This window comes from Pistacia vera, unplaced genomic scaffold, assembly GCF_008641045.1.
Source record: "Pistacia vera cultivar Batoury unplaced genomic scaffold, PisVer_v2 Contig872, whole genome shotgun sequence".
Taxonomy (NCBI): domain Eukaryota; kingdom Viridiplantae; phylum Streptophyta; class Magnoliopsida; order Sapindales; family Anacardiaceae; genus Pistacia; species Pistacia vera.
In genome coordinates this window covers 49,620-76,136 of record NW_022196748.1, presented here as the reverse complement: position 1 = coordinate 76,136, position 26,517 = coordinate 49,620, and the positions used below count along the sequence as shown (strand labels likewise).

General features: G+C 32.7%; 1 protein-coding gene and 1 long non-coding RNA gene across 2 annotated transcripts; one reads left to right on the top strand and one right to left on the bottom strand.

The window, feature by feature from the left end:
- The first annotated feature begins 7,602 nt into the window (after positions 1–7,602).
- Positions 7,603–10,590, top strand: LOC116119091 (G-type lectin S-receptor-like serine/threonine-protein kinase At1g34300). Its single transcript, XM_031405045.1, has one exon. The coding sequence runs from the start codon at positions 7,805–7,807 to the stop codon at positions 10,328–10,330; it is 2,526 nt and encodes an 841-aa protein (XP_031260905.1). The 5' UTR covers positions 7,603–7,804; the 3' UTR covers positions 10,331–10,590.
- A 2,637-nt stretch (positions 10,591–13,227) lies between these two features.
- LOC116119094 lies at positions 13,228–14,385 on the bottom strand. The gene is made up of 3 exons (XR_004126315.1): positions 14,342–14,385; positions 14,145–14,262; positions 13,228–13,311 (listed from the first exon to the last, which is right to left on the bottom strand). It is a non-coding gene; the product is annotated as an uncharacterized LOC116119094 (long non-coding RNA).
- Positions 14,386–26,517: the final 12,132 nt, after the last annotated feature.

Genomic DNA, 26,517 nt, shown 5'->3' with positions numbered 1-26,517 from the left:
TCAACCATTCTCTTTACCTTAGCGCAAATGTCAAGAGAATTTGTACTCAGAATTCGGAAAACTAACGGTGTGAAATAATGTTTTAATTCAAAGAATAATTAGGAATTAACCAAACCATTTAATATTTTAATTGGGAAAATTAATGTATCTCAGCTGCGGGCCACACAACATGTACAAATCCTAATTGTTTTTGCTAATTAATGCGCCCACTACAGTAAGCTTTTCAATGAAATATTAATTATTAATTATTTGTACTAAATAACGCTAGATGCATGTGTTTTAAATTCCACAATAATTAATTTAATTTATTAGCTATTTAAATATTATCAATTTAATTAATACGATTCATGAATTTTGCATTAATAAAACTTATTAATGAAGTTCATAAAAATTTCTAAACGTATATATCGTTCATGAATCGTAGAATTTGAAAGAGTTTTAATTCATTAATTACCTCTCTCTCTATATATATGCAATTATAAAACCTGTAATACTTGTATGTTTTTTAAACTAGTTCAGTACAAATTACTCAAAGAACGATGAAGGCAAAGATTCGGCAGACGTTTTTAAACATCAAGACATTGGCAGGGTGGGATCAAAAGAATCCATTGACAGAGTACATAGGATTCGGCAGAAATCAGAACAAATATGTACGGAAGGAGATTATGATACAGATTATGAAGATGCTGGAGGATTTAACGACTGACAATCGTGATCAAAACAACTCCATCGCTACTCCTACCTGGCTCTAGGCAACTTCACATAGTAATAAATATTGCAAATGTTATTTCTACAAAATCATCTCCTCTATTAGTGTACGTATCTGAAAAAAGAAAACAAAAATTACTCCCATCAATAATATCTTGCAATATTAGTAAGTAATCCATCAGAAAAGAGAAAAATGTGAAATTAACAAAAATTCATTGTTAACATATATATATATTTGTTAATATTATTATTATTATTATTATTATTATTTTTTTTTTTGGATAAACCAGATAATTGTCTATCCTGAAATATTAATCAGTAACTAGATAAAAGGCCCACACGTTGTGCGGGTTGCTTAGGAAATTGGTTTTGACACCATGTTTATTTGAATAATTAGATGTTTCAATTGGATGATATATATTATAGTGATATTTACATTGTATAGGTAAAAAATATCCATTAAATCTCCTAATTATGCTAGTTATAAACTACAAAATATACTGACATAATTTGGATATTATACTATATAAATAGTATATATTAGAAAATATTTGTCATAGTATTTAATTTAATGTTGAATTAATCATTAAAGTAATAAATATTAAAGAAATTAAGAATAGTAATTTCATATAGATATTATTTGTCAATGTATACCCATTGAATCCAAATAAGTAATATTAGATTGAGATGTTTTGTGATCTAGACAATTAATGTTGAACCAACTTGGCTTTTAAATTGAGTTATTATTTATTTAGGGTTAATATTAAATTATAATTTTTTGTGAATCAGATAATTAATTTTGAGCCAATGGTCTGACCGATTTGATTGAAAATTGGGTTACTATTTAGTTACGGTTTTTTTCTTTTTCTTTTTATCATTTTCATCTTCTCGTTTGCTTTGTTTTCTGGTATTGTTACCAATTTGTTTGACTGCGATTGTTAAATATTCAAAACAAATCCTTACTTATGAATTGCATCAATAAACGCATATACTAGACACCAAAACACTCACATTGAAGGAACACTTGTAATCAAAGTTCAAAAGTCTCCAACCATAACAATACAAAAAGCACATTGCAAAAAGTTGATCACAGCAAAAAGAATCAACCCATGGTCACAATAGATAAAGAATCATATTTCATCAAACAATCATATTAATTAATAAAAAAACTAATCAGATCCCCATATTGTCAACAAAAAAGTGCACCAGAAATCTAACTACANGAAAAAAGAAAACAAAAATTACTCCCATCAATAATATCTTGCAATATTAGTAAGTAATCCATCCGAAAAGAGAAATATGTGAAATTAACAAAAATGCATTGTTATATATATATATATATAGGGCAATATTATTATTATTATTATTATTTTTGGATAAACCGGGTAATTGTTTATCCTGAAATATTAATCAGTAACTAGATAAAAGGCCAACACATTGCACAGGTTGCTTATGAAATCGGTTTTGACACCACGTTTATTTGAATAATTAGATGTTTCAATTGGATGATATATACTATAGTGATATTTACATTGTATAGGTAAAAAATATTCATTAAATCTCCTAATTATGTTAATTATAAACTACACAAATACTGACATAATTGGATATTATACCATATAAATAGTATTCTAAGATTAACTAAAATAATATATTAGAAAATTTTTGTCATAGTATTTAATTTGATGTTGAATTAATAATTAAAGAAATTAAGAATAGTAATTTTATATAGATATTACATGTCAATGTATCCGTTGAATCCAAATAAGTAATATTAGATTGAAATGTTTTGTGACTTGAACAATTAATGCTGAAGTCTAGAAGTTTGGCTTTTAAATTGGGTTATTATTTATTTAGTGTTAATATTAAATTGTAATTTTTTGTGATTAGGTAATTAATTTTGAACCAATGGTTCGAACGATTTGATTGAAAATTAGACTACTATTTAGTTAGGGTTTTTTTCTTTTTCTTTTTCCTTTTCCTTTTATCATCTTCATCTTCTCGTTTGCTTTGTTTTCTAGTATTGTTGCCAATTTGTTCGACTCCGATTGTTAAATATTCAAAACAAATGTAATTCAAAACCTTATTTATGCATTGCATCAATAAACGCATATACTAAATACCAAAACACTCACATGGAAGAAAAACACACTTGTAATCAAAGTTCCAAAATCTCCAACCTTAACAATACAAAAAACACATTGCAAATAGTTGATCACAGCAAAAAGAATCAACCCATGGTCACAATAGATAATTTCATCAAGCAATCATATTAATTAATAGAAAAACTAATCAGATCCCCATGCTGTCAACAAAAAAAGTGCATCAGAAATCTAACTACAACCAAATTGTCAACCATGAAGAGGAATTAAATTGAAAATTCTGTTTAAAAAAAAAAAAAAAAAAAGCAACAAAAAGAGAGAGAGAGAGAGAAAGCAGACATAAGAAAATGAGTCGATATGGAAGTATACTGTGGACAATTACATGCAATTCCAGCATAATGGGAAATGGTAAAATTTGTTTCCAAAAATTTAGCCTTCTCCAGCCTTCGGCGGGCTCGAAAGTTGGTTGAAAATGTTTCATGTTTTGATTTTGGAAACATGCTGCATAGATAAGAAAATCAGGATGAGGACAAACTGCATAGGAACAATTTTATAAAGCAACACGCACCAATTTATACTCAAGAAGTCAAACTGTACCAAGCTTCATCCAAGAGAGCGATAACCCCAATGGGTTTCTGCAAATAAATTCTTTAATATTTAACTCTTTGTAAGAAGCAACAATGAAACCTGAATTCTTTGAAACGGTAGAAAGAATCAATGGCCCAACCACTATCTCTATCGGCAACCAAAACCGAGAAAGAAACCAAGCTGAAAACAAACCCAGAATTCCTAGAAACAATCAAATCCCTCTTCATCATGCTATATCTCTTGGTTTTCTTCAAGTTCGACAAATTGGTCTTCAAATGTTTCCTCCCACTCCCGGTATTAACAAAACCATCACCTTGCCCATGCCCATCACCGCCAGCAGGTCCATTTTCTTCATCTTGGACTTCTTGGGATGTGGGTTCCACCTAGATTCAGAGGTCGCCGTTCAAGAGGAACAATTATACCAGGCACTAAATAAGGTAAACATAAAATAAATGTTGCAAGTACCTTAATGCAATGCCTCCAAACCCACTACTCACCCGTAGCTCCTGCATTAAATATTGAATAGTCCTAACTAATGACACTTGAAAATGTTTATGTTTCATTCTTAAAGGATAAATGCCAAAATCAACTCAATTAGACTTTACTAAGTTAATAGATGATAGATAAGAAGCTATCATTTTAATTCACTGAATACCAATCAAACCCATTTCATGGTAATCATTCAAATAACATCAACACTAACATAAATAATAAAGTCAATTGAGAAATGGACATATATACAGCCAAGTAAAAGTCACCGACAACTACATCAAAAGAATATATATAAATAGCAGATTCTTTCTTTCAACATGCCAAACCTCGAAAGTTTACGTCCGGTACATCTCTTTGTATTACATTGTCCAAAATCCTTAAGAAAAAAAAGAAAAGAAATTAATTTCATCCCCACAATGCAAAAATTAGCTCGTAATTTTAAATTTTTAACATGGATTTACATATCCATCCATACCCACATGGCCAGCTGAATTTTCGGAACTTGTGGCTCAACCTCAGGCTCTAAAGGCATAAGAAACTCATTAGCTGCCTAAAATCATAAGGGTGTGACTAAGTGCACCCAAAAATTGACTCTCAAGCTCCAGTACTTTCTAAGCATAGTCATGGATTTCTATTTCGTATATTTTCCAAACTTAACACCATAAATCAATGGTAAATTTAAAGGAAAAAAAATTAGTTGAAGAAGTCAATAAGAAAGAAAATATTTTAAAAACTCTGATAAAGTCTGCACTTGGCAAAATGAGTGATAAAAAACCCCACTCCAAAGCGGCAATTTATCAAACACACGGTGTGCTCAGAAAACCAAACAAATAAGCAGCACCATTAATTATCAAAACTTGTTCAGTTGGCAGAGACTCGTCTTCTCTGAAATGGGTAAGCCTGAAGCTGGTGAAAAATAAAATTGAAACATATTTTGAAGCTGTCATTTTTTTTCTTTTTTCATTTTTTTCTTCTGCCTGCAAACTGAGTCTTGCCTAATTCTACAGGATGTTTCCGTTTGCAATAGGTGGCTTTAATTGTCTTTTCAAATGTACAGAATTTGAGTGCCTCCCATTTTAAGCATGAAATTATAAAGAAAAACAGGAAGACTATAACAGCCAATCAAAGACAAAAGGCAGCTAGAAGACTTGATTATGATAGATATATAGGTGTCATTAAGAACATCTACACAGTAATGAGATCATACAATTTGAGTTCATGGTAGCAAATGTCATTATGCATGGAAGAAAATATTATGAAACAAACTGCAATAATAAATCCATAATAAAGACCCTTTAATGTGTTGAAACATGCGAAAATATATTCAAGATCCATAGCAAATGATTATAATTCCCTCCACTATCTATAGATATATAGATATATAATATTTTATATAGAATCTCTTTGCCTTTGCATAGTATACGGGTCTTTGAATGGTGTTTATGGAGATACAAAGGGTAAAACCTTTCTAAAAGACTATTGCANTACAATTTGAGTTCATGGTAGCAAATGTCATTATGCATGGAAGAAAATATTATGAAACAAACTGCAATAATAAATCCATAATAAAGACCCTTTAATGTGTTGAAACATGCGAAAATATATTCAAGATCCATAGCAAATGATTATAATTCCCTCCACTATCTATAGATATATAGATATATAATATTTTATATAGAATCTCTTTGCCTTTGCATAGTATACGAGTCTTTGAATGGTGTTTATGGAGATACAAAGGGTAAAACCTTTCTAAAAGACTATTGCATATCTTTTGTGAGATAGACATGCTAAGAACAAAAGGCAATGCACTCTATCAAAACATAGCCATTTCTTGTAACATAGATAGGAACGCCTCCCCGAAACAAAAGGGATGCTGGCTAGGACAGGTTCAATTGGTGCTGGGGCTCAACTACTGAGCTGAATCAACAACTTACATTAGTTTAGATGCAGTTGTATCCGCATTTCCACTTGTCAATTGGATCTAATTCAAATGCTTCCCGCTTCTGACGCTGATCCACTGGATGCTGCTGAAACTCCCTTTGCTACTTTTTTCTGGGTCGACTTAAATTGATGAAGCTTCTGCCTTCCTCACTTCAGCACAATAATCTTGCTTCTGCCTTCCTCTAAGCATTTGCCAGGAAAACCAGAACCGGAACCGCACAGTACAGGTTCCCAAAAAAAGGAACCAGAACCAGAACCGCATAGTACAGGTTCTTCAATTCAAGGAACCGGAACCAAAAATGCAGGTTTCGGTTCCTTTCCAGGGTACCCTGTAAAAAATCAATTATCCTGCTATTAGTTTAAAAAATAACAAAAACGCCTTATAACTTTACAAATACACCCCAAACAAATTTTCATTATTCATTCATTTGTGTCCAATGTAACTCATAACCTGTAATCTCTAAGCAACACTTGAATTGTTAATCATTTAATTAAGTATTGTAATATTGTTTATAATAGAATGTTATAATTAATTAAATAATCATAACATAAATTTATAATATAATGTTATAATAATTTGATTAAGTATTGTATAAATTAGTAAATTACTAATGTTTATAATATAATGTCATAATCAATTAAGTAATCATTTAATTATGTAATGTTATATTAATTATATGATCATACTATAATAGTATAATGTAATGTTATAATGAATTAAGTAATCATACTATAAATCTATAATTTAATATTATAATTAATTAAATTTCAAATCATTTGATTAATATACTAATGTTTATAATGGAATGTTATAATTGATTAAGTAATNAAAAAAAAAAAAAAAAAAAAACACTAACATCAAAAGAACTATAGATAGCTAATTTATAAATATCATTCCCTTTTAATGCTACCAACAACCCAAAAAAAGTTTACCATCAAAATCACGAAAATTTTTAAATGAGCACCACTACCGATAACTAATTAAGTCTCACCACCACCACATAATAAACCACTCTATCGTGTCCTAATCACCATAAACTTGGTCGCTTTTACTAAATATCTGGCCCAAGGTTAATTGAACTACCACATTCTCTCAAGGAAATGATAGATGTCGCCCTTTTTCACCACTGTTAAACTCTTCACCATTGTTGCAACCAAAACTGACCAAACTTTTGCTTCAAAGCTGCTAGAGTGAGTTATACGCACCACTAATAGAATCATACTTATATGTATTTATTGTAAGAAAAATGCAAATAATAAAGTTAATTGCATTTAAGTGAGAGTAAGTTAATTGCATTTACCTTATGAGGTTTAGGTCCATTGTCGAAGTATTGAGTATACCCCCTAATTATAACAAATATAAAGGGGAAATAGACAGTTAGAGGGCAAAATCTAAACTTTAAAACTCGTAAAATATCATAAATAGAAAAACCATTCCAATTAATCGATTAAAGTAAGTTAAATTCAAGGAGCGTAAATCTAGTATTTTAAAATGCAAGAGCTAGACAATTGTTGACCGAAACCTTAATTGGATAGTCTTTCTCTCAATAAGAATGATTCAATATTATGGGTAATTTTGGAAATTGGCAAGGGTGGTCCATGACAATATTTAAAACCTTTGAATTAAAAATTGAAATTGACAAAATTGTATCCTTGTTAAACCTCGGCCCTCGGCCTCGGGGGACTAAAATGTCATCATCCAAAACTAAACCCAGTTTCATACTTTTACTCATTTCCCACATAAAACTGGCAGGGAAATTGAAAACTCTTGCCATTCCTTCCCTCACCAAACTCCAATCAAACCTCAGAAAAATCAAAACTTTGAATTAGTCAGAGTCTTCTTCCTTCCTTCTTCTTCTCCATCCTCCTCATTCTTTCCCCTTTAACTCTAAACCCAACCCCACTTCTCAGTTCTCTTCATACAAACATCCGAGACTAAACTGAAACTGAAATCACTCTTTTCCACTTTCAAAATGCCCCCCGAAACCTCCCAATTATCTTTAACACTTCTCTCTTTAACCCTTCTCTTCATCTTCTCATCAGCTACCATTCCGCTGGGCTCGACCCTCTACGCCTCAAACTTGAACGTGTCTTGGCCCTCTCCCAACGGCACCTTTTCAGTCTCTTTCATTCAAGATGGCCCGTCGGCGTACTTCGCCGCAATCAGTTATGCCGGCGGAGTTCCGGTGTGGAAAGCCAGTCAACGCGCCGTTGACTCATCTGGGTCCTTCCATTTGCTCTCCAGTGGGACTCTCCGCCTCGTCAACGGCTCCGGCGCAACCGTCTGGGACTCCAACACCGAGAACCGGAACGTTTCTTCGGCTTCGATTGATGACTCCGGCAATCTTGTGCTGCTTGGTAACAATTCTGTTTCAGTTTGGTCCTCGTTTGATAACCCCAGTGATACTATTGTTCCCTCTCAGAATTTTACTAATAGGAAAGCCTTGGAATCTGGGAAATATTCTTTTACTCTTCTTCAATCGGGGAACCTTACATTGAAATGGAATAATAGTATAATTTATTGGAATAATAGTTTAAATTCATCCATTGAGTCTAATTTAACTTCGCCGGTTTTAAGATTGCAGTCTATAGGGATTTTATCTATAGTTGATCCAACGTTACCTAGTGCAGTTATTGTGGCTTATAGTAGTGATTATGCAGAAGGGAGTGATATATTGAGGTTTTTGAGGTTGGATACTGATGGGAATTTGAGGATTTATAGTTCTGCTAGAGGTAGTGGGACTACTACTAAAAGATGGGCTGCTGTTACTGATCAGTGTCAAGTTTTTGGGTATTGTGGAAATATGGGTATTTGTAGTTACAATGATACCGGTTCGGATCCAGTTTGCGGGTGTCCGAGTCAGAATTTTGAGTTGGTTGATGCTAATGATAGTAAGCAAGGGTGTAAGAGGAAAGTGGAGATTGAGGATTGTCCTGGGAGTGCTACTATGTTGGAGTTGCCGCATACGAAGTTCTTGACGTTTGCACCTGAGTTGACGTCTCAGGTTTTCTTTGTGGGGATATCGGCTTGTAGATTGAATTGTTTAGTTACCGGATCTTGTGTTGCTTCTACTTCATTATCAGATGGGACAGGGTTGTGTTACTTGAAAACGCCAGATTTTGTGAGTGGGTTTGAGAATCCAGCGCTTCCTAGTACTTCATACGTTAAGGTTTGTGGACCGGTGGTACCAAACCCTTCAAGTAATATGCAGGTTTTGGATGATAGAAAAAGTTGGAGGTTGCGTGCTTGGATTGTTGTAGTAGTGGTCGTGGCTACCCTTTTGGTTTTGGTTGCATTGGAGGGTGGTTTGTGGTACTGGTGCTGCAGAAATAGTCCTAAATTTGGTGGTTTGTCAGCCCAATACGCGCTTCTTGAGTACGCTTCTGGTGCACCTGTGCAATTCTCATATAAGGAGCTGGAACGCTCAACAAAGGGGTTTAAGGAGAAGCTTGGTGCTGGAGGTTTTGGGGCTGTTTATAGAGGGATTCTTGCTAATAAAACAATTGTTGCCGTGAAACAACTAGAGGGGATTGAGCAAGGCGAAAAACAGTTTAGGATGGAGGTTGCTACTATTAGTAGCACCCATCATTTAAATTTGGTGAGATTGGTCGGCTTTTGTTCTGAAGGAAGGCATAGGCTTCTGGTATATGAGTTCATGAAAAATGGGTCTCTGGATAACTTCCTTTTTGTGAACGAAGAGCAATCAGGGAAATTGTTGAATTGGGAGTATAGGTTTAACATTGCTCTTGGTACTGCTAGGGGAATTACATATCTTCATGAGGAGTGTCGAGACTGCATTGTTCACTGTGACATAAAACCAGAAAACATCCTCTTGGATGAAAACTACAATGCAAAAGTGTCAGATTTTGGCCTCGCAAAGCTCATAAATCCAAAGGACCATAGGTACAGAACTTTGACAAGTGTTAGAGGTACACGAGGATATTTGGCACCAGAATGGCTGGCAAATCTTCCAATAACTTCTAAATCTGATGTTTATAGTTATGGGATGGTTTTGTTGGAGATAGTGAGTGGGAGAAGGAATTTTGAAGTCTCACCAGAAACTAATCGGAAAAAGTTTTCTCTGTGGGCTTATGAAGAGTTTGAGAAGGGGAATGTCAAGGGCATTGTTGACAAAAGGTTAGCTGAAGATGTGGACATAGAGCAAGTAATGAGAGCAATTCAGGTGAGCTTTTGGTGCATCCAAGAGCAACCATCTCAGAGGCCAATGATGGGGAAAGTAGTTCAAATGCTAGAAGGAATTATGGAGATTGAGCGGCCACCAGCACCCAAGGCATTCACGGAAGGTTCTGTAAGCGGACCCAGCATGAATATGAGCAGTAATTTCAGTGCTGTCTCAACTTTCGCAGCCTCAGCCTCAGCCTCAGCACCAGCTCCCTCTTCATCTTCATCATTACAAATCGGAGTTTCGCCTTTACCTTCAGATAGAAATTTAGAGAGGGCATCTTCATCTCTACTACGACCATCCAACCCAAACTGAAGCTCATTTCACACTTCTAGCACAACCACTGGTTTTGTTTCTACTACTCTGAATCTGTATATCATAGAAAGAGTTGTTTCTCAAATTTCAAATGTGATATCGATGTTTGAGTATCCATAGTGTATAATCAATATGGTGTAGTACCATCATGTATGAATCGCCTGTACAAGTTCTTTCTCAGTTCACTCAAGAAATTATGTAATTAACATTTTTATCCCATCTTTGCCTTTTTGTACTTATCATTTATAAATGTAATCTGTTACAGGTTTAATTTTATAATTTAGTTGCAAAATTTTACCTCTTAAATAAAGTAGCTGGACAAGTTTGGTGAAATATCCTTTTCTAGCACACTGAGGTCTCAATGAGTACAAAATAGGATTTATGGCTGCAAGAGAAAGTCAAAGTGGCATTAAATTAAGATATTTAAGGCAAGGCTTATTATTTTTATTTTTATTCTCTAAATAATGTTTGGCACATTATTCCAGAAATATTATCTTATTTTTTAATTACTTTTAGACCTTATAAAGTTATTAATTTTATCAAATATACCCTAAAAAAAGTTTAAAAATTATCAAAAACACCCCCACAACCCATACTTGCCAGATTCCGACAACCACCATCGGTGGTAGCCGGAATCTGTACAATGGCCTACCTGCCGACCATAAATGGCCAGAAATTCACCGATATGGCCATGAACGACGGCCAAAGAAATGGCCGTCGTTGAGGTCAATGACGGCCAAATCTTGGCCATCGTTGACCGAAAACGACGGTCATATCTTTGGCCGTAGATGGCCGTCGTTTTGGCCTTTTTTGGCCGTCGACGACCACGGCAGGCCGTAGATCTGGTATTTTTCGGTCAGATACGTGGTGGATCTGGCCGGAAAAGGCCATAACGACGCGTTACGACACAGATCCGACTAGTCTATGTCGTAACGCGATTTTTCGGCCAGATTCTGGCAGTGGTGGCCAGAATCTGGCACTGCAGGTGGTGGGGGTATTTTTGTCATTTTACATATTGGGGTATTTATTAAATTAGCAAACTTAGGGGGGTTTTTTATAAATTTTAAAATTTTACCTTGTAATACTTCCATATTCAATTATCCAATACTATCCCTAAAATCCTATCCAAAATAATAAACCAAACGCAATCTAAATGTAGCTGCTCTGTCCTTGTCTAAATTATGAATTTTGGGGAAGGTTTAGCTAGATTTGTAATACTCCAAATTCAAGTGTCAATGGTAGAGTGAGGCAGCTGAAGATCATGTGCAGGATTGAGATATCTTTTACTTTTGGATTTTGTGTGGCCTTTTTGGAGATAAATATTGAGATAATTCATTTTTAATAAGGTTTGGGTTATGTACAACTGCAACACACCTTGAGGTTTTTGAAAATGACAAATACACCTAATATTTTAAATGATGCTTGTGAAAACTGACTTTGATAGATAATCTTTAGTTAAAACACTGTTTTACCCTTATCTGATAAAGTAAACAACCTATCCTAAAGTTTTCTTCTGTCTTTTATCCGTGATTGATGGCCAAAATGAAGTTATTAACAGTAGTTTAAGCAATTTGCTTCGATGTTTGGAAGCTTACAAAATTGGTAATCAGGATTTTTGACCTTATACCTTTACCTTCTAACAATGGACAATTCTCTTGATTTTGCTAATCAAATTCGTGATATGTAAGATTGCTCTTCGTAATGATAATTATAGATTGGTTGGTGTCATTCATCGTAAAACTTGCTAAATTGCTGCAAAGAATATCATACAGTCACATTTCCTTTATGGTATCCACCGTCTTGTTCACCTTTTTAACTTTCTGTTCTAAGCCTTGAGAAAGTAATTGAAATACCCTGTAAGTGGTTTCTCAAATACTAACTGAACTGCCAATATAAGCCAAAGTTGTTAGTTTCTTTTGTCCTCTTCCAATTTCTACCTTCTTCTCTAATGTTGATTGATTAAGGGTTGGTGATGTGAAGGTAGGCTCTTGAGCCAAGCTTAGCTAAGGGAAACAAGGGTGATTTTGTTCTGTAACACGTTAAATTCTGGTCCTGCGCACTGTTGATTACTTCCTGAATGATAATTGGATTTCGACTGTCAATTACCACGGTGACTTTTATGCACCATGCAAGATTGTTCGACATACCAGCCCCGTGAATTCTTTGCAGTTTTATCTATGACCTTTGTCAAGTATTCTACCAATTATTTACAGCATAAACAAACTGGTTAGACAGAGTACATTACGTGCGCATAAGCAATTGATTCAGGGATGAACAATGGAGATGGTATGAAAATCATGGGATAGTTTATGCAAAATTGAATTCTCTTAAAAAATAAAGCATGTCATAAAGATGCCCAAACTAGAAGAATTACACCAGCAGTAGCAAGAAGCCGAGATTATAAAACAGAGGAGCAAAAAACACAACTATTCTTACATTTTCTTCATTGGTGACCGATGTCAATCATTTGTACACACAAAACAGATGGACCTGCAGCAGAAATTGACTCAGAAGAAATAAAAAATGGGGCATTCATATAATCTACTTCTGTAGTGCAATGCTATAGTCAAAATGTTACAAAAACTATAATACAAAAAGGTGTGGCAAAAAAACTGTTTTTCATAAACTATAATATAAAGAAATTATTACCAACATTGGCCTTTGATCCACTGAACTTCAAGCTGTCCGAGGAATCAAATAGTCTCCTGAAACTAGCAATGCCTTCGATAATTCAACCTTGAGAAAATACAATAACATCTGCTGGCTTTCTCCACTTGTGGGTACACTTTTTAGTAGGTTAAAAAGAAAAAGAAAAAAAAAACTTATGGGTGTGTCAAGAAATCGTTCATCTTATTTGAAATGATCATGTTTAAGAATTGTGTCAAAATCCGGAAATAGGTCATCATCAACTTCCTGCTTCCATGTTTTGCCATTCGCTTTGATAAGCCATGATACTTGAGGGGATAAAGATGAATATATATCTGCATTTATTTGACAGGGCCACAGATTATTCAAATACTTACTTTGAAAAAATCGTCGTTCCAAAAGAAATAGAATTTATCCATGTCTCCTTTACATAATAAGTTAGAAGGCTCTACCAAAACATAGAAATGAAGACTGTATGAACATCTCTGAATACGTAAGGATGGCTTTGGTTTCTAAATTATGACTGATTAAGGTAGAACCACATGATAACTACTTATTACCTCAAGTGTAGAGGTATCAAATGGATCATTTCTGTTGGTACTATGCTACGATACAAATTATTTTCTCAGACCATGACATGGAAGGACATTGTAAAGTGCAGCATGAATACTTTAACAACATGACATGCACGATTGAGCAACATGATATCATGCTTGGGTTGAGTTTGGAATTTTAGACCTATAGGGCTATGTTAGAGGGTTAAGAGATATCCTACACTGAATTACACATCAAGAGATGTCCAAAATTTGAAACAGTAAGCAGAAAATCAGCGAATGATGCTAATAGAAGAGAAAATTAGAGTTAGGCGAGTTAGAATTTTGATCCAGAAATGATGTTATCAGGTGTGGAAACAGATTTTGCTATAAAGAAGTGATGATACTTTGACAAAGTAACATGAACACGTCATGATTTTATAATTATGTTATTAAGATGTTACTCGATAAACAGTACTTATTTAGACTTCTTAATTTTAGGGAAATCCATAATTGCCAAGCCTGTTGTAATGCCTAATTGCTAAGTGGTGAACAATAGGCTAACACAAACAGTGATATGATAACACTAGGTTGAGAGGATGTAGTGTGTTTCCAAACAGTTCATAATGTCAAACCTGTAACAGGAAGTGGATCAGGTTCTCTTTGACTATGCAAAACCACAGTACCCGAAAGCACAGTAATGAATCCACAGAGTGCAGAAGCAATGCTGCTAGCACTCTCGCCAGACCAATCCTACAAATGATAAAAGAATGGTTGCGCTATAACTTTAAATAGATAAAGCACATAGTTCCAGCTCAGGAATCATAGATACCTTGAACATTATCGCACTAGCAAGGATTGTAAATGATGTGAATAGAGCATAGTAGATTGGAGAAACAATTGCTGTGTTGAATGTGTCCAAAGCCTGGGTTAGTGATATACATTATTTCCAAAATCCGGGCTAGACAATAATAAAACAAATTAATATGTAAAAAAATGCAACCAACATATTGTAAATCTTGCATATCTGATCTTCTTAATCACTTCCAATCACATGTTTATCTTCTTCCTGCTATTATGTCTATATAATACTGCCTGTTTTAAGAGCTTTAAATAATAATGCGTAGGTGGGATAAAGCAAATGGCTTTATTGTATCACATACTCATCCCAAATTTCAAGATAAGAATCAGGCTGAGCATATGGTATGCCTCCATAATACTGCCTGTTATAAAATTCTGTGATCCTAATGCACTCAAAAGTTATTAACCAAAAGCCAGTTTGAAGTACACAAGACAAATGAACAATAAAGTTTCCAATACCTTCCGTGTAAAATGCAATAAATTTATAAATCCAAATTTCCTTTTAAGTGTTAGATCATTAGAATGATCTTTAGAATTAAGTTTATCAACCACTGGTTGAACCATTCAACAGTACACAATGAAATCATAAAATGCGAAAACAAAATAATCAAAATCCTAAAGATCCTAGCTATCATAAAGCAAGAAAACATTTAGGAGACAAAAAAAGGAGACTATATTTTACCTAAAGTTAACAGGGTAGAATTTTGCTGCAAAAGAAAATTATTGAATTTTTTTTCTGCTTGCTAGGATATGTGTTTATCTGTACTTTGGTGAAAACAAATTCATATCACAAATCAAAACAAAGACTGAGAGACAGAGAGAAAAAGAAAGAGGTAGTTGTTCCAAACCTTGTTCAAATAATTCAACTGAATNAATAATTTAATTAATTATAATATTACATTATAATTAAATAGTATATTACTTAATTAATTATAACATTACAATTTACATTATAGTATGATCACTTAATTAATTATAACATTACATAATTAAATGATTACTTAATTAATTATGACATTATATTATAAACATTAAACATAAGTAATTAATTAAATTATTAGAAATTTAATTAATTATAACATTACACTATTGTTCAATAACTCCTAAATAATTATAAGTATTTATAACATTACATTATAGAATGATCACTTAATTAATTATAACATTACATTATAATTTAATAATTACTTAATTAATTACAGCATTACTATATTACATTATAAACATTATTAATTTATAATATTAAATTTACATGTTATGAGTTACATTGGACACAAATGAATGAGTAATCAAAATTTGTTAGGGGTGTATTTATAAATTTTTAAGGTATTTTTGTCATTTTTTAAACTAATAGGGGGGTAATTGATTTTTTATAGGGTACCTGGGAAAGGAACCAGAACCTGCATTTTAGGTTCCGGTTCCTTGAATTGAAGAACCTGTACTGTACGGTTCTGGTTCCGGTTCCTTTTTTTGGGAACCTGCACTGTGCGGTTTCGGTTTCGGTTCCCCCGAAAAATGCAGGATACCCGGAACCGCTCACCCCTAATTTTAACAGCTCAATGTAACTATAGAGGAGGTAAGTGTGTATTTCCAAAACCTTTTGGGGTCCAAGAATTTAGGAAGTAAATAAGTTTTGTTCCAAAAGAAAATGAACAGTAAAGATCCTTAATGATACAACTATTTAACCTAATTATCATGTCAGCGTTAAGATCTAATCAACTAATGAAGGAATTTCCATTCCCGCTTTTTATGGGAAAATATTTTAAGGTTTTTAGAGAGTTCAGAGTAGATCTCAGTATTTCACTTAAATATCAATTTTCTAATACGAGATTTTTTTCATAAAAAATACATACAATTTATATGTAATAAAAAATTATAATATGACTAAAAGAACATATATTAACTACAAACATGAATAAAAATAAACACATGTTCCTGAAAGCTTTAAAAAAGTTTAAATTATGTGAGAATTTAAACCTTATTTTAGGATATTTATTTTAAATATTAATTCTTTCGAGAGTAATAAAACATATCTGCATATATTAATGTTATTCTTCGTGTGAACAATGTAATAAGCTTTCTTAAAATCTAATGATGATTATATATTAAATTTTTGTATGATAATATTGTATAGTTGGGAGTAGGAAAAAAAACATCACCTACCGCGTATATTACATCTAATATTTGATCGTATGTCAGCTAGCATACTACATATTCACACGCCAAATATACACGCTAATAATTAAAGAAAAGAAAATTTTAAGTTACAAGAGTATCTCGAATTTTCATTGAATAACATGTTTTAAATTCATAGGAATGGAAGATAGTTAGATCCTTGTGTAAATAAATAGTTGGGTAAAATTTTGCGGCCAGGGTTTCACTTGATAGATGTTGGGCCCTAACATTTTGGACAATACGGCCCAAACACGTAGTAGGAAGAAAATGTGGCTTTTATTTTCACTACACACTAAATAATGTTTATATACGAATTCGAACCATCTTATCAAAAGGTCACAATTTTCACATCTATTTAGCTGGACATTTTCAATTGTGCTCCTATACCAGAAGGAAACAGATACAAAATGTGTATTTAATGAATGGACTGTTATAAAATAAGCTATCACATGCTCTCAACTGTTGTTTTTGAGACCCTCTTAATGATTAGTAGGCCCAGAAAATAGAAATTATTCAGTGGAAAATTAGGTTGTGTAGGTCTAGGTCATTGCAGCTGTGAACTTAATGAATTTCAGCTCATACTTCATTAACCAAATTAATTAAATTTGGCAGTTTTCCATTCTGGGAAGATGAGAATGTGACTTCACGTATCTCAAACACAGAAAGTGTGTGATAGCGAAAAGATTATCGGCTTGAAGCCTTGAACATTAAAGCTATTAGGTAAGGCAGTCGAAGGAGAATGGCATCAGTTTGACTCGCCATGGCCCATGCAACTGCTTCTTAATTCCTAGAGGTGCCAAGTGATACATCCTAATCATTGAATAAGTCTAAATTTTATAACTATATCTCTCATCATTTATATGCATAATAATTTTATTATTAAAAAATTTAATTCAACTTTCTTTCAAATGATTAGATATCTATCTCATCATTTATATGCACAATAATTATATTATATTATTACTTTCTAATGTTATAAAATAAATAATAAAGTTTATAACAATAATCCCTCTTAACTAACAAAATATTCTTGTAGTTATAATAATAGAAAAAAATTATCCCGACATTAAATTTTTTTCAGTTAAAAATAAATGACAGAGGGATAATTAGATAAATATTTACTAATCTATCATATTATAAATCATAACAGTGCACTACTGATAAGGAGTTTTATATTATTTCTGAAATTTCAAAAACAAAATTTTATTTAATTAAAATTTAGGGGTCGAGAAAAACCCCTGATTTTATAAGGATAGATTAATTTTGTCAAGTTATGGTGAAGGATTGGTCATGTATCGCCAGAAAAGATATCGGGATAGAGACATGGAAATTGGAAAGTAGTATAAGTTAGAGGGAGTTAATTAATTATTTAGCATCTTAATTACGCCCCAATTCCCTTGAGTCTCCGAAAGAAGGCCATGACTTGGATTGGCACCGCTGTATAAATAGTTAATTATATATTCGTGTGGTTAATTTGTTGTAGTTCCAAAAGTAAACTGGTGCCTACAATTGGGTTTCTGAGGGTGGCTATATCTTAGATTAAATTTGACCATATTCGTCAAGTGGAGGAGTGGATATGGCACTCTGCTCTTATTACGCGTTAGCACAAAAAGATGAAAAGTTGATTATCACCAGAACTAAAAGCATCTTGTAATAAATAGAAACTTTCGTTCAAGCAAGACAAGGTCACACTAACCAAGTAAATGTCCACGTGAAAAAATTTAATGAAGCATATAAATTTAATTTCTATAAAAAGAAAGAAACCCTAGAAACTAGAAAGGTGGTTCGGTTCTTCCCATACTCTAAATCCTAATTTGCACGTGATTGATTGATTCCAGTTGTATTGGGAGCTAAACGAAGTAATAGAAGAAAAAGAAGAATAAATGTTTTCATGAATCAACTTCATGTATTTGTTGCCGCGTTAAAGGACATGTATTATAAGTACGTGCTAGTATATATATAATTGTTTTTCACATGTTAATATTTGAGCATGTCATATATTATAAAGTATATTTTGATATTCTTATTTTTACTATTATTCCCATGAATCAAATATGATCAATAAAAAGAACGATCGAGTCAACTATATATTACTATATATTACTATCAAACACGTAACCACATAGAGATTTGTGGGTTCAATTGAACCACTCAACTTTTAAAAAGTATTAATGTTTTATATATTTTACAATTTTAACCCCACTTATCTTCATGTTGACCTTACAAAATGAATGATTAATTAACGTTTTTTTAACTTTTCTCTTCTCTTCATTTTCTCTCATTTTCTCTCAAATTATATTTTTCCTTTTAGTTGGATATTCAATAAAGACTACTTTTTTAGATTACAAGGTAAAATGATACTCATTTTATTTTTATTTTTTTACTTAAAATTCTTTTCTTTTAGCTTTCTTAATTCATGAAAGATCATGAACTATGAGTTTTTGTTAGGTTTAGTAAATGAGTTTGAAATTGGAAGATTAAATTACTATATTTTGATGTAGATTTTGATTTAATTTTGTTCATGTTGAGGTATGGGTTAATTAGTTGTTGTTTTAAGTTGAGTTTGATAAATTTTGGTTCGTTATTGAGTTAATTTTGAATGGTTTAAATAATTGATGAAACCCTAAGTTATAGAGATTTGGGGATTATACAACGTGTTCAGAATATATAAAATCGTCGAAGATAATTGTAGAATTGATAATTTGGTATGTATAACTTTTAAAATTATATTTTTATGTTTATTACTTCAGTATATATTTTATTGTCAATTTATCAACTTTGATATTTTAAACCCACTGACTTAGAATTCTAGCTACGTCCCTGATAACTATACTGGCTAATGGACGAATTACTTATTTGGAAAAATATACACTAGCTAATGGACGAATTACTTATTTGGAAAAATATATAGAAAAACCCCAACTTTTGTTTGATAAAAATAGTATTTTTAATTAGTTGATTATATATTTATATATATTGCAATAAAACTTTTATATAACGATACTCTATATAAGAATAATCTTTATATAATCATAAAAGAATTTTGTCTCAACTTGAGATAGTTATAAATAAGAATAAACTTTGTAGTATAATAAATTATAATTTTTCTAATTCTCATCTTAGGAAAGTTGCCTCCACATAGTAATAATTATCTGTATATTACAAAAAAAATATATGTTATGTTACATTAAATGTTTAAGATGAAATAAAATATTTATCTAAAATTGTTTGGGACAATAATTTATACTTTAGAGTTGTTATCTTTTAACTTGCGGGTATATAATAATTTGTTAACATAGACACCTTTTTGTTGAAACCAAAATATTTTGTAGCTTCTCAATCATGTTTAGAGCTTATTGACACAAAACTTCTTGTATTTATGTACTATTATCCTCAGGATTATTTCATTTCTCTTTTTGTCTAATTATAACAATGACTACTAAGACAATGAATTGAAATCCTAATATATACTACTAAAATGCGAAGTTATAAACTAAGAAATCAAAATAGTAATTTCTGTAACTACACCTTTATTAAGTTATACTCCTTATAGTAATAAATTAGTTTGATCCCATCTTTATAACTGTAGAGAGATTTTACTATATATATTGTGTAATGTAGGTAGATTTTTTATGAAATTTTAACATACGAATCAATCTGCATTAAGTATATACACCCCGAATACATATATCAAAGTTGTAATTACTACAATACTAATAATAAAGGGAATTAAAAATTAAACATATCCTAATCATGCTTATTTAGATGAAGAAACTTGAGAAAGGATCCAAATTCAATGAACTACTCGAGAAAATACTTGCCACGTGACATTTTACACTTTCACGTTTGTAATGTGAAAATTAAAATGATGATACGATTCCAATGAATCAACACAAACAATTGAGTCAGCTGTTGTTGTTCTAGATAATATATTTCTAATTCTAGTACACAATTAAGTTCTGAATCCTTTCATTCCAGCTCGATCTAAGTGAGTGTCCACTTCATATACAGAAATTACAAGCATACAAAACCTGCACAACATGTTAACAAAATACAAAGATGAAAAACCTGAAAATATATTGTTTGACGGCAACTGCCCTCATCAGCTAATTGGACGGCAACATGTTTTCTAGAAGTACTTCATCAGCTAATTGGACGGCAACTGCGCTCTCTATATTTTCTTTCTGTAATTATAGTTTGTACCACTTATAATATATTGTTTGAAATGAAAGACTGCTGCGAAATTTTTGGGATTCAAAGATTGACAATTAATGGAGAGTACTCTCTTGATTCTTTTCAAGCACAGATTTCACACAAGAACAAGAAGATAATTGATTATGACCAAATGACGAGTACATGGAGTAGTGGGAAAGAAATTTATTACTTTTTATTTCTTTTAAGCTGTGTACGATTGTTAGCTTCAAAGAGAATCATTGTTCTAAATTAACAAGGACTGCACTTTTCTTTTAATATAAAGATGGGGTTTGCATTAGTTATCATATGTTAAATGTATTTACTTTAATAAGGTTTTCTTTTACGTCCATATATACATTGGATAAAGATTGGTTTATAACGTAATTGGTTAGCTCGCAATTAGGTAGGTGGGACTTATAGTGAACAGGCATGACCCATTTACGAATTGACCAATTATAAACTGTCACATCGGAGTTGTGAGATAAAGTTTGTGAGATTGAGTTGTAAGTATAGTATTGTCGATATACATTTACTCTACTCACCTGATTTTCTTTTGGACAATTTTGACATTTTGAAGATTTTTTTTTTTTTTTTAAATAGTTAAATAGTTTCTATTCATGATCTTCTATTAATGTTCTTTGTTCTAGCCGATAGTTAAAGGCAATTTTAATTTCAGTCAATTAAGGGCTTCAATACTATTTGGAGAATCGTCACCAGCAAATAGTTTTCTCTAAAGACATAGATCATACATTTTTATTCCTTTTTTATTTTCTTAAAAATATATTTCTTTATCAAATTTAATATGGCATGCCAGTTATTATATGGACACTCTCATACATTAAAATATGCAAAGAGAGAGGGAGAGAGAGAATGTATTACTTATGTATGTGCCATATTATTGCATAGAGTCAACTTTTATTTTTCAAAGTCAATTTTGGATTTGGAAAATTTTATTTGATATGTACAAATACTGCTTTCTTTCCATCATTGGGTGTTTGGGTCAGTTAGTGCATACTTTAACTAATCTCCTGGGGTTCTGAAACTATTAATCGAGTAAGAGCCCCAATAGTCACCCTTATTAGTGTCATACACCTCAACTAATCCCCAGGCCCTAGAAATATTGGTTGAGTAAGAGCCCCATGTGGCCACCCTTATTAGTTTCTGAGGGGGACTCAAACTTAGAAACTCATAGAATCTTCTTTTGCTCTCTTACCATCAAACCACTCAATGGTGATTAATGTACAAATACTTAATTTGAACATAGTAAATCCATGATGAGAACTACATCAATACAATATTCGTCTCAAAAATCCTTAAAAGAATTCATCGTAATCCTGACACTTTTGGAGTTTTTGGTGACATAGTGAAGAACTAATTACATTCCATCTTTAATTAGTTGAATATAGACCGAGTGAGAGAGAAAAAAAAAATTAACACAGCAATTAATGAAAAGAAAGGAAAAAAGAAGAATTGTTTTGACTAAAATATCAACTATCAACTTAAATTTTGACTTTCAATGTAAAGATAAAATTTATAGATCAGGATTATGAGTATATGAAGACAAGTTTGATTATGATATTATGAAGAGTAAACTACTTTTTCCCACCCAAATAATGATTTAATGACATTTTTCATCCACAAACTTTTAAAATATCACTTTACTACCCAAATTTATATTATGTTTCTAATATCGGCATCGTTGTGACCCCCACACCATCAACATTCTCTTCCCCGATCATCACTCACAAAAACCCTTCAAATCCTACACCCGTCGACCCCACCAATCGTCAGCAATCAAGTGATTAGAGTTTGAGCAGTCACCCCTCCCAAGTCAAATTCGATCAATCCCAACCATCAAAATGCAACCTTCCACCACCAAAAGACTCATCGGCCTCTCCTCTTCAAAAGCCCCAATAGTCTGGGTCGAGTTTGCTCTATGTTTGCCACCAGAATATAAATTTGGGTAGTAAAGTGATATTTTAAAAGTCTATGGATGGGAAAGTGTCATTAAACCATTATTTGGGTGAGAAAAAGTAACTCTATTATAAACTTTCATAATTACAATCACCACTCAAACTCATGATCCATAATGTCATTCTCTTTCCTCATCTAATGAATAATTTTTCAACATAAATAATTTGATATTATTGATTGATGGTGTATTCATTCCTTATAGACATAGAATAAATGAAATACGTAGAAGAATTTCAAATGCAACCTTGCACTTGAAGAACAAAAAAAAAACACACACACACACACACAAAATGAAAAGAATGAAGAAATGACACCTTAACAGAAAGTAGTTGAGAAGCTCTATAACTATAGCTATATTTTCTTTTGCTATAATAGTTTGATAAAGGAATTTTGTGTCTAATAAGAAAGAGAAGATTCAGTTCTTATTGAACTACTTTATTGAAAAACGACACCGTTGGGAAGTAGCCTTATAATTTTTATGGCTAACATCCCCCTTCAAGCTAGACTGATGTTCCAGTCTTAACTTGTTACAATTATCAAAAAAGACAAAAATAACAGCAAAATTTTACAGTATCACAAATAAGATGAGAGGTGGCTTTAACACTCTTGAGAAATGTCTTCAACATTCTAGCTTTCAACCTTTAACTAGCAGCTGAAAATCAAACAAATTCAACAAAGGAAAATTGCCACCATTGCTTCAACACAATAACTTCCAACAAACAAACTAATTGTGCCACTTCTGCTTCAACAAAATGACTTCAACATTTTAGCTCCCAGCCATTGATTAGCAATTGAAAAACAAACAAACTCAACAAAGAAAACTGCCACTACTGTTTCAATAGAGAAAACTGCCACTATTATTTCAACACAATTATTTCATCAACAAACCAAACTGTTACAGCTATTTCAACACAATTGCTTCATTAACAAACAAAATTGCTATTGTTATTTGTCTTTTTTGTAAACTTCATCTGTTAATTAGTAAAATGAAGCCAACACTATTAATGACTTTAAACAAAGAAGCAAAAACATTGTTGTGCTGAAACAGTACTGTCATTTGTTTGTAGAAGCACTGCTGTTATTTATTTCATTAAGTTCCACCACATTCAACTAACTTTTCAGAGTATTAAACTAAGCTGCTAATAATGCCTTAGTCAAAATATCCGCAATCTGAAGATTAGATGGAACATATTGCACTGTAATTTTCTTGGCAAGTACTTGTTCCCTTATGTAGTGGACATCTATGTCGATGTGTTTAGTTCAAGCATGAAACACTAGATTGGAATCCAATGCACCAGTGTTTACATTGTCACACCAAATGACAGGGAATTTATCAAGGGTGAGCCTAATTTTGCAAAAAGACTCTGCAATCAGACCACTTTAGTGGTTGTATGAGCTAATGCTCTATATTCTGCTTCCGTGGATGATAAAGCTACAACCTTTTTCTTTTTAGAGAGCTCCACTGAATTAGATTAGGTTCTAAATAAACACAGTACCCACTAGTGGATCGCCTATCTTCAGGACCACTGGCCCAATCTACATCTGCATAAAATTCAACATGTAGGGCATCTAGTTTAAATAATAAGCCATGATTAAGTGTCCCTTTGAGGTACCGTAACACGCTTTTGCAAGCTTGCCATTGTAAGGTAGTGGGGGCTTGAAGAAATTAGCTAAGTCTATTGACTATGAAGCTAATATCAAGTCTAGTAAGTGCTAGATATTGCAAAGCTCCTATAGTGCTTTGGTAAAGACTGGGATTATCAAAAGGAACACTATATTCAAGTGAGAGCTTAGTACCAAGTGCCATAGGAGTAGTGCAAGGATGAGCTTCAAAATTTTGAGTTTTAGACAGTAAATCTGTAGGATATTTGGACTGCCAGAGATGAATCCCAGTTGAACTTCCAGTCACTTCCAAACCAAGAAAGTAATGCACAACTCCAAGTGTTTTTAGTGCAAACTGATCATTGAGTGTCTTGACTAAATGATGAATAAACTCACTATTAGATCCAGTAATTAAAATATCATCCACATATATGAGTACATAGGTAACTTGACCTTTTTGTATGTGAATAAATAAGCTAGTGTCTGAAATAGATTTGTGAAAGCCCTTGCCAATTAAGGCTTCTTTCAATTTGTCAAACCAGGCCCTAGGGGCTTGTTTTAGAGCTTTATGAAGCTTGCAAACAAATGTGGACTTAGTTGAATCAACAAAACCAGGAGGTTGCAACATGTAAACAGTTTCATTGAGTTCACCATTCAGAAATGCATTATTGACATCTATTTGTTGAATGTCCCAATCATAAGTAGTAGCTAGGGTGAGAAAAATCCTAATAGTTGAGGGCTTGATGATAGGACTAAAGGTTTCAAAGTAATCTAATCTAGTAGTTTGTTGAAACCCCTTTGCAACGAACCTTGCTTTATACTTTTATAGTGTCATATCAGCATGAAACTTTGTTCTAAAAACCCATTTATTTCCCATTGCATGCATATCAGATGAGAAAGGAACAAGAGATCATGTATTGTTGGCTTTCAAAGCATCAAATTCAAGCTGCATAGCTTGTTTCCATTTTGGTGAACTAAGAGCTTCAAACACGGTAAGTGGTTCAGGAATTGGAGAAATTGTTGCTGAATGAGCAGTGGGTGTTATGTTGATTGATTTTCCTTTATCAAAAGTTACTGGCTTTGAGCTGACTGATTTATCTTTAGCAAGGGCTGTGGATTTTGCTCTAATAATTATGGGATGGAGATTAGGGCACACAACTAATTGCTTCACAACTGACTGCTCAGGAGATATAGTAGGGTTTGAATTAAACAAGTCAACCTCAAGAGGGCAAGTTGAGAAAGACTGATCTAATGGAATAGTTTGTGGAGATTTGATGGATGATGTTAGTGAAATAGATGTTTGAGGAGTAGGGGATTGTGTGTTTTCTGTCATGGGAAAGGAAGTGTATATGTGTGAAGAGCAAGGTGGTGATGGTTGAATATGTGAAGGAAAATCAAATGTATTTGACTTAGGCAAATGTGCAGGGTAATGAGATGAACAAGATGCATCAGAATTAGAAAAATGTACAGGACAATGAGATGAATTAGATGCATCAGAAATAAGATTATGTGCATGACAATGAGATGCAGCAGGAATATTAGATTGATGTAGCGATGTAAAGGACTTAGTGTTAGACCAAGGTACTGCAGGAGAGTTATTAGCAGGCCAGGAAATAAAATGAAATTTTGAGGTGTCTAAAGAACAAGAATTATTTGAAGCTGAACCCAAAGGCACAGAAGCAGTAAAAAAACCACTTTCAAAAGGAAAAATAGTTGCATTGAATTTAACACTAGGTGTAATGATGATTTTTTCTGCAGAAGTTAAACATTTAAACCCTTTGTGAACTAAGCTATAACCCACAAATACACAATTGGATGAATGAAAGACAAATTTGTTTATTGAAGACTCTTAAAAAGGGAAAACATGCGCAACCAAACACTTTCAAAGTAGAATAAACAAGATCTCGATGGAACAAAACTTTATAAGGACAAGAATGATCCAGAACTGATAAAGGCATTCTGTTTATCAAAAACACATCTGTCTCAAAGGCAAGTGACCAGAAATGCAATGGCATGAATGTAGAGATGGCAATGGGCCCGACATTTTCGGGTTTGGGGCGGGCTTTACCCGAGGTTGGCGGGCTTGGGCTTGGGCTTGGGCCTGGGCTTGATTTTAAGGCCCGACCTCGGGTACGGGCCAGGCATGGGTATAACTTTAGGCCCGGCCCGTCCCCAAAAATTTTAGTATTAATTTTACTAATT

Excerpts from the sequence above, each read along its gene's own strand:
- LOC116119091 (XM_031405045.1), top strand. The coding sequence starts at position 7,805 with ATGCCCCCCGAAACCTCCCAATTATCTTTAACACTTCTCTCTTTAACC.